This window comes from Echeneis naucrates, chromosome 3 (assembly GCF_900963305.1).
Source record: "Echeneis naucrates chromosome 3, fEcheNa1.1, whole genome shotgun sequence".
Lineage (NCBI taxonomy): Eukaryota > Metazoa > Chordata > Actinopteri > Carangiformes > Echeneidae > Echeneis > Echeneis naucrates.
Genome location: NC_042513.1, coordinates 5,748,435 through 5,757,999, shown reverse-complemented (window position 1 = coordinate 5,757,999; position 9,565 = coordinate 5,748,435). Strand labels below are relative to the sequence as shown.

The window sequence follows — 9,565 nt, the reverse complement described above, 5'->3', positions numbered from 1 at the left end:
CCTCCTGCGGGTGTTCAGGGTAAAGGCCCAGTTGTGTCCTGCTGGACTGTAGCCCTGTTCAGTAATCCATGCACATTTTCACTGACAACAGGGTACAAAGGATATCTTTAAATGGCAGCAGTACAAACTGTACTGTCCCTTATCATTGTTGTTGCTTTCTGGTTTCATCACTTATTTTGTCAACATAATGAATGTAACCAGTCACGACGACATAAGACTGTTTAGAGTCAGCAGACTGACTGTTGTGATGAAGGCTGAGAAAGTTATTTGATTCATCACTCAGAGTTTTTGATCATGACTGAAGGTTTATGAAAAGAAAAAGATCATTGTTTTCTGGTTCTGGTTTCTCATCATTTAGTATTTACGCCCCCTTTTTTAATTAATGTCGTTAAATTAGCCTGAGTATAGAGGACTCCTCCCGAGTTTATCATTAAGCACATTTGTGAATCCATCCGTTTCGGTTTTCTATTCGTTTACAATCTAATATCTCATTTACTGCGTTGGTCAATGAGCACTGTAATAACCTTTTTTTTTGTTCTTGTTGAGAACCGACATGCATGTCTTTCCACTAGGGGAAGCCCGAGTACAGCGAAATCACTCCTGCATTGATGTAACTCGCTATCCTCCTTGTTTATTTATTAAATCAGGTTCACGCGTGTCGAACCAACGAAGTTTAAATAAAACACATCCATCTCAATGAATTTCATTTATTTTTGGTATAATTATTAACATTGTAAAATTAAAGCGACAGCTGTCTTTTCTTGGACGATACAGTGTCTGTCCGTTTTCGGGTGTAATTTGTTTCATCACAGGCCTTTTATTTAGTTTACAAATGTGCAACCAGTGACAGAGGAAATATTTGACTTTTTCCCAATAGCTGCACATGTTGTGGCCACAGTCTGTTCATTTATCTCATTATAGTCCCAAATCATCATTCACCATCAGAGCACGATGTTATCAAACATTATCCATTATTATGGCATACATTCAATATAGTGGTTCTCATTTACATCTATTTTATTTGTTATTGCGATTGAGACTGATATTGGTGGCATTGCAACATCAGTAGAGGCGTTCCTGGTAAATACACGGCTGTTGTATTTGTTGTATTCACATGCAAAAATCATGCAGCTCGCAGTGCAGGTTTCTCATGCGTTGGGAGCGAAGCAGTCAGCCGTCGGCTCTTTTGTTCCCAGAGCAGATTCAGCTTCTGTGGGTTTAATTGTGTGTGCACGTGTTTGTGTTTGTGGATGTGGATGTGTGTGTGTGTGTGTGTGTGTGAGAGAGAGAGAGAGAGAGAGAGAGAGGGGAGGGGCTGTCTCTGAGAGGATACAGCAGAGTGAGTGAGGACGGGAGGGAGACAGAGAGCTGGATGCTGACAGATTCTTGATAGATGGTTAAAATGGCAAAAAGCTTGTTCGACCCCATCGAGCTCTCCAAGTGCAGCACTGTAGGTCTGGACATGTAGTAGCCGAAGCTGGATATCGGTGTGTGTATGTGTATGTTTGTTGTTGTTTTTGTTTTTTTCTTTTTTCCCTTCTTCTTCTTCTTCTTCTTTTTCCTACCTATTCACCTCCACGTTGTTCTCTGCAAAGTGCTGGAATATCTCCTAGAAGTGTTTAAATGGCAGCCAGAAGGCGCCGCCGCCTTGTCCCGGTCTTTTTGGGAATCCTGCTGAACGCTTTAATCGGTGAGTACCGTTTCCTTCCGACCGGACCGGTGAGTGTTGTTGCAGGAAGCCCGGCCGCTGTCAGGCTGCTGTTCTCCGAGTCCTGCTGCATGCTGCGAGCGGCGATAAGTGCCTTCCTGCCCCCTAACCCTGAACTTGGCCCCCTCTCCGCTGTGTGTCCGGGGCTGGAGCATGGCGCACTGCGGCATTTATACCTGCGGGACTGTAACTTACCTACAGATTCCGAGCCATGCCAATGCGGGCTACTGAAACTTTTCATTTAGTGCGTTCTGCAACAGTTGAGATATTTATTCGTGTTGCTTAATATGCGCAACGTGCTCACATCCAGATGGCTTTGGAGCTCCTGCAGCACAGCAGCAGTACGCGGCAGGCACGTGCGGAGGAGTCCGCAAAGTTTCTCAGTTGTTTTCGTTTGTGTAGCTGTCGGAACACAACCGGACACACGAGCCGTCTGCATGACTGTAAGGGGTTCAGTGGGTGCATGCAGAAAGTCACACTTCGTTTCACTGCACTGGGTCTAAGTTGTGCAGAAAGCGCTCCACGGTGGCGGAGGGCTGGTCTCTGAAGTGGTTTTCCGGTTCCCCTGAAAAGTGCCCTTTGCTCAGGTGGGTCAGGTACAGCATCAGGGCAGCCTGTCTGATGGTGTGGTAGGGATTCGCATTGTGTCAGGATCAAGACGTTTTAATATTCAGGGAATTTCAGTGAAGCATCAATCTGCTGTTGTGAAATGTACTTTTGCTTTTATTATTTCAACGGAATCAACAATTCCAGTTGTGTGACCTTTCCTTCTAATTGTAAAAAGTGATATGCTTTCAAAAGTATATGCAGCTTTATTTCATATGACAGGGACTTTTAAAAGTGCTGGAGTTCCTGCAGCACACCACCCCATGGCTGGGTGAAATGACAGTGATTATTGCTCTGAGGATGGATTAAAAGGCTGTGTTTATTGCCTGCTGGGGAGAGTATTTGTACATATTAAATGTCAAGACTGTCCCTCTCCTGCTTCGCCTTTTCAGCCCATTGTTCATTATGATGGACAGTTTCTCTCTCTCTACGTGAGGCCCCTTGATTCAAAAGCGAGAGAAAGTATTGAATATTTGCAAAGCATACCACACAGGGTCACACAAAGGCCCCCACTGGAATCATAAAGACTAATACACAGTGGCTTATAACACGTCCAGTCGCAGGGCTGGGAACCGAAACTTCAGAAACATGGCTCTGTGATCGATGGAAGTCCAATTCACCCATCACATTAAAGAAATAAAGCTTTTTTTAAGCGCTTCTCTCACTCAGATATAAGATTCAGTTTGAATATCGACACATTTTATGACATTTTATGACAACAAGCAGAGTTAATATTGATGACAGAAGTATATCTGTTTTAGATCTCTTACATATCCAAGAACTCAAACTCTAAGGTCAAATGCAACGTTCAAAAGATGCCTTCATAAGAGAATCTAGATTTATAAAAAGACTATGAATTTGAAGTCGAAGCATTAATGAGAAAAATGTTCAGGCTTAATTTATTTACTGTTCACATTTCATCTTATTAACGATTTATTTTAATCTGAATTTATTTCATTTATCATGAAGGGGATTATGATTTTGACGGTTACAAAAACACACTAGAGATGAAATCCTTGAGGCAAGACAATACAATATGTTGACAGTAGAATAAATGACCAAGAGAGGTTAATTGTGCGCCAGCTGCCCTACATTTATTATGACAACATATGGACATTTTCTCAGCATTCTCCTGTTGCATTTTACCACCGTACCATCTCCATGCACTCCATCTAAGGACATAGCTCTTTCTCTAAAACATTTAAATGATTGCTCTTTTTTCTGTCTGTTGCTGTTAACTATCCCACCTTGAATGTGAAATGGTTGCATGCATCAATTTCTTCAAAATTGGCATCGTGCTTACAGTTTCGTGAGGATAAATCCAAAATAAGATACGTTGTATGTATTTTCCTGAACAATGACTGTACGGTCAAAGAGTTATAACAGTCTGATACTAAGAAAGGACGGATATTTTAGAGCATGCAATTTATCAGAAAAATAATGTGCTATGAAAATAATCCTTTGTTGCAGCCTAAGGCTATAGTAAATCTAAGCCATAACACAGCATTATTTTTCATAGGCTGTCAATTGACATGATGCACAGCAGTCACTGTGCAGCGAGCTATTATTTGCTGCCTGTGAGAAACCTTTGGAGTGTGTCTCATAAGCTCAATTAGCTCTGGAACTAGACTTGTGCCTGCTAACAGCATCTGCCTGTCAATTGCAGGTGTGAGAGCCTCTCTGTACTGTTGGAGCAGTAAAACTTTGTGCCAGCCACACTTAACAGCGAACAGTAAGCCAGCGCATGAGCCACATTTAGCCAACACTTGTCTCTGGTCTCACTTAGTAATCCCACATGCCAGAGTCTCTTTCCTCAGCGCTGAAACACCATTAGACTGTTTGTGTCGCCTTATCAGACCATGAAAATCCAGGCTGTGTGAATTTGTGTCCGTGGACATGTTTGTCTGCAGACAGCTGGATTCTCGCGGCCAGTTTCTACAGCAATTTTGTCAGGCTCTGCAGCTTCTTTTGTTCCCTTATCTCATTTTTTTCCACTGGATCTGTCTTATGATTCAGTGCTGTGGTCAAAAGGATTTTCTCTGACCTTTCTCACATTGCTGTTTGTAACCCTCTAACCACCGAGAGCATGCTTTATTCATTAGGAAAGCTGCAGTCCAAGAACCTTCACGTTGTTCCAGCTAATGGAAGAAAGTGATTAATTGAAGTCACAAGGAAGTATATATTACATCAATAAAGCTGTTTAATCAACTCCAAATCAATGAGATTGTAACACACTGAATGCTGAACCATCATTATCCTGTTTGCTGAAAGGCTTGATAAGTCTAATGTGATTTAAAACCTGAAAATGAAAACCCTCCAATATCTTTCAGTCGATCTCCATGAGGGGAGGTTGAAGGTTGAAGAGCCCTTTCATGTGCTTTAAATACTCATATATGTCCAGAAGGAATTTGTGCAGTAGATAATGCCTCTCTCAGAATTATCCATGAGCTCATCAAAACACGATGTGACTGACTGGATGGGTGACCGCAGGTGTTTTCTGTGCTTATTTTCCTCTGCTGGCTGCTTCTGATTGAAAACGTGATCTTTGACGGACCAAACTGTGCCCAGCATCAGTTTGGAAGACCAGTAGCCATGGCAGCACGGCCCCTGCCTGCCAGCTAAGGGTTAAATATTTCTCCAACACCACCCCCTTGTTTTTCACAAGTGGTAGCACTGATGTCTCTTTGGTCCCATGGCCATTTTACTTACAGTGCTTGGTGAGAGAAAAAAAAAGTGTGTGTGCGGGGGGGGGGGGGGGGGTACATAAAATAAGGATATAAACTAAGGAGACAGGAAAGGGAAATGTTTCTTATATTATACACCAAATAATATAAGAAGTGTGTCAATGAATTCCTTATCTGCACCTCAGGGGAAGTATTGCTTAGCTGGAATCTGAGGGATGAAACTGAAGGTTCCCTGTTTTGACCCTTGTGCTTTGCCCCCCTCTAATGCCTTTCACTAGCCCCCTCCCACCAGATTCCAGGGCCTGGGGCAGAGACTGGTAGTGTTTAGTCCATCAGCAGCTGAAACATGATACCAAGAGAGCTTGCTAAGCTCCTATTTTATAGTAGCTAGTCAGGTCAGGCTGTTTACATCATTTGTTTATTGTTCTTTCACTCTTCCCTCTTTACCTCAAGAAGCCACAAATGAAGAAAATGTGATCTGCTTACGCCATCACCGAGTAGTAAACATCACTATCAGCAAATCTAACTCATCTGGAGAAATGTTTGGAGTTGATGGTTGGAAAAGAACAAACGAACAGAGCCATCATATTGAGATAGTGACTGCCACTAGTTGAAACATCCAATACACACAAGACCATCCATATGTGTGCTTGTGATATGACAAAATCCATACACCAGGTGCATTAAGTAGCATAAAGCCTGCAAACTCAGTGACTGAAGGTAGCTCAGTCTGAGTTGTTTATTTATGAGGTATAAGACACAGTAAGGTGATTTCAGCCAGAAGACATTGAACACATTCTTACTTTATTTGCAAAGTAGCTTTGACAGAAAATGGATATTAGAGTAGAGCTTCAATAGCAAGACAGAAAATTACAATTCACATTTGAGACGGCTTTTCTGCTCCAGAAGAATTAGTTGCATTTGTGATTAATTCCAACATGATGAAATGGGTCATATATATATATATATATATATATATATATTTGTGAGTGTGTTTGAGCACTTGTGGCAAAATGTGCATGTGCTACTCAGCCTCAGAAAAGGCAACAGAACTACAAAACAAGCAGGCAATGTGTGTTTACTGTGCATTGAAAGGTGCTGTGGTGTGGAAAATTGGCAATAATTACTGCACTCATTGGTGTCATGCTAATAGCACTGGAAATAAATAAACACAGAGGAACGACTGTTAATATTTTGTTTATCACAGGCTAACGCGTAGATTTTCAGGTTCAAGTGATTCGTCAGATTTCCAGCAATAAGATGACTTTACACTTATTACGCCACTTATGGGGAAATGATAATAAACAACTGTATGGTAAAGGGTTAAATTGTTGTTGTTTTTTTGGCATACAGCTAAGACTGAACATTCATGCTCAAATCCAGTTATCATATATGTGTGTGTCTTCAGGTGTGACATGCGAAGCGGAGCTGTCCTTCACCCTGGAGCCCAACGACATCATCGCTGTACAGGAGCAGCCCCTCATGCTCCACTGCCAGGTGGACGGCATCCCTCCAATTACAACTCAGTGGAGGCATAATGGCCAACTTTTAACTCAGGACCAGCATCACACCACCTTCACCAATGGCTCACTGCTGATCAGTCACTTCCTGAAGACCAAATCTGATGGTTCATCTGATGAGGGTGACTATGAGTGCATAGCCCAGAATTCCTTTGGGCTGGTGGTCAGCCGTAAGGCGCGCATTCAAGCAGCCAGTAAGTCCCCGCTTACGTGTTTTGCTTGTGTAGTTCACATTTTCAACATCAACCTGATCACTACAAACTTTTACATTTGTGCATTTTTTGCCCCCAAAATTTAATGTTAGCCATTTGATGCTTTATGTAACACAACTGACATGATTGGCCACGAGGCTGCTCTTTATTTTGTAGTTATTAGCTGCCTTCTTGAGATACAAATATAATCATTTTTCTGGGCCAGATAGTGTTTTCTGCAAATTAAGAAATCGTTATTAAACAATGCAGCTGTGACTCAAGCAGAAACTGCAACCGCATCCACTTACTTAAGTTTGATTAAATTGTGTTCTCTACAAATGTAAACATTGTAATTGAAATAGCGCCTTAAGTAATCACATTTTAGGCCAGTTCCAGTCGTCGGGGTATTGCTGTGCATATAAATGCACTTAATATGCCTGGCTATGCAGTGATTTGAATATTTTAATATCATTCTTTGAGTGTAATGAACTTTCTGATGCTCATCTACAGTGCTGCTTAGAAATTGAAGCCTTTGAGTTTAACATTAACAAGTGCTCATGCTGGGAGTCTCCAAGCTGCTTTGTGAGAGTGCAATAAGCTCGAAGCGACCTGGCAGCCCGCTCCCTGTTAGAGGCAAGATACATTTTCTCTGATTCAAATACCAATTCTCTTCTTTGACATTTTTTAAATCAACATGAAGTACCCAGCGTTGTTTCCGTGGCTCATTTTGAACAATTTTATCATATCATACTGAGATTGTCAGACTCTTTTTTCCCATACACTTACAGCGCATGTCTCAACTTAGTTTAAATCAAAGACATCAAGACATTCTTATGTGGACACGCTGAGAAGTTGCTGCAGGGACTTTAGTGATTCTGTACTGTTCCACACTGTGCTGAGTTAAAACTTTTTGAAGGCTCTGTTATGTATATTCTGTAACACAGAGATGGACAAAGGCCTGCAGAAGCCTGTTGATTCCTGTGCTGTGTGTAGACAGCATACTGCTGTGCTGTTGTGGCCAATACAGCCATGCTACTCAGTGGGATAGGAAGGTTAGCATGGACGTCTCACTGGCCGAAGGGAAAAGTCACTTTCTCAGTGCCTGGCTCTGTCACACACTTGCAACTTTTTAAGGCCTCACGGAAGGGTTCTTCTTTTCAAAGGTCGCTCTAGATGCAAATTTTGCACATTTTTTATTCTGCATAAAAAGAAAGCCATCAATATGGTCCTGCACATTTTTATTTCACACAGTTACTTTGGTATAGTGGTAAATACCAGGAAAATTGAAGCTGCAAGCAACTATGAACACCTCCTCACGTGTGTGCAACTCAGCGCCCCCAGGAGTTGGCCTCACCCAACTGGGTCAAAACTGAAAACGTTTCATCAGTGACATGCATGCAACATTTTGTGAGTCTCCACTACATGGTGCTGGACAGTACTTACTGGGGCTCTGGTTTTATCGGCCATACGTTAAATTTGTGTACCGATTTTTGTTCGTCTATTTTAATTTGGTGCAAGGGGTGTGACCTTTGTTAATTTCAAGGTGGCACCATAGAGCCATTTTCAGGCGTGCATTTTTTTCAACCCATAAAATGTCAAATTTTCCACCAGTCCTGACAGGCTGACGAAATTTCATGACTTTTGGGGTATGTTAAAAAAAAAAAAAAAGACACATTTTCAGGGACCACAAATAATAAGGGCCTTCGCATTGTCGAGTGTTTCGTCTCCATTGACATGTAAGCATGTACAAGGAAAACAATGACACTATCCTAATGATTTGTACTAGAGCAATACACAGCACATTTTTTAACCTTGAACATGTTCCTGTTACTTACTTGAGTCTTGGCTTTTTGCTTTCTTCACATCTATAATTAATAATCAGTCTGATTATTAATCAGACTGATAGAACAGAAGTAAAAAAAAATTGTGGTAATAGATGAAAAGTTTGGTTTTATCTTTATCCTTTTTAAATCCAGATTATATCTTTGTGTAATCATGAAAAATATAGCATTACCTGAGTTTAGAGCAGTCATCCATCAAAAATGTAATTTGGATGTAATCTTAGTGAATGAACCTGACCTTGGCTGTGCTGCTGTCCTGGTTCTTCAAGTTCAAAAACATTGCTGGTGGAAATATTCTGGATTGCCTGGGCTTTGATCTCCTGCAGACCTTTTCCTGCTTTTGCTTTTTGACTTGGATTGATTAGGGCAAAAGTCCCATTCTGACCCCTGACCTCTGACCTTTCAGGGTGTGTTGAGGTGTCCTTTGATAAGATGCTGAATAAGTAATGATTCAGCAGAAATTCCCCGCTGGAGTCCCAATTTCGTTAACATGAAAATGAATAAGGGATTCAAATGGTAAAAACATCACATTTTAATATCCTAGAAACTTTTATTGATTTGAAGTATAAAAAAATGCTATGCCCAATTCTTTTCCAATTCTAATCATTGGAGGCTCTTTTTGTTGTCATTTGTTGTAGTTGACTTGCTGGGAATTTGCACTCAACCTGTTCACCAACAGCCATCACAGCTTTCCTAACTATATAATTTCTGTTGGGCTGTCCTAAGAAGGCTTTATATATGACATATAATATATTCTAAAAGGGTCTGGACAATTGCTGGTCCATTTCATCATCTCCCGGCTCACCACCTCAGCTTTTCCCGGGGCATAAATTATTTTGCATTTTCATTTTGTTTTTGAAGAAAAATGGCTTCAACAAGTAAATGAGCTCCTTACAAAGGTCAGTGACTAGTGTTTGTTTCTTTTTCTGTTCCAAGTGTTTGTTAATGTTGATGTTTTCTTTGTGTATTTGGGGTAATTTGCTGTGTTATAGACTCTCTTACAACAGAGCTCTGA

General features: G+C 41.1%; 1 protein-coding gene across 1 annotated transcript in view; it reads left to right on the top strand.

Annotated features, from left to right (window-relative positions):
- The first annotated feature begins 1,623 nt into the window (after window positions 1–1,623).
- Window positions 1,624–9,565, top strand: part of igdcc3 (immunoglobulin superfamily, DCC subclass, member 3) — a 44,153-nt gene continuing 36,211 nt past the window's right edge. The window contains exons 1-2 of the mRNA XM_029498812.1: window positions 1,624–1,690; window positions 6,407–6,712. Coding sequence (XP_029354672.1) covers window positions 1,624–1,690; window positions 6,407–6,712 — 373 coding nt within the window. The remainder of the gene's footprint in view (window positions 1,691–6,406; window positions 6,713–9,565) is intronic.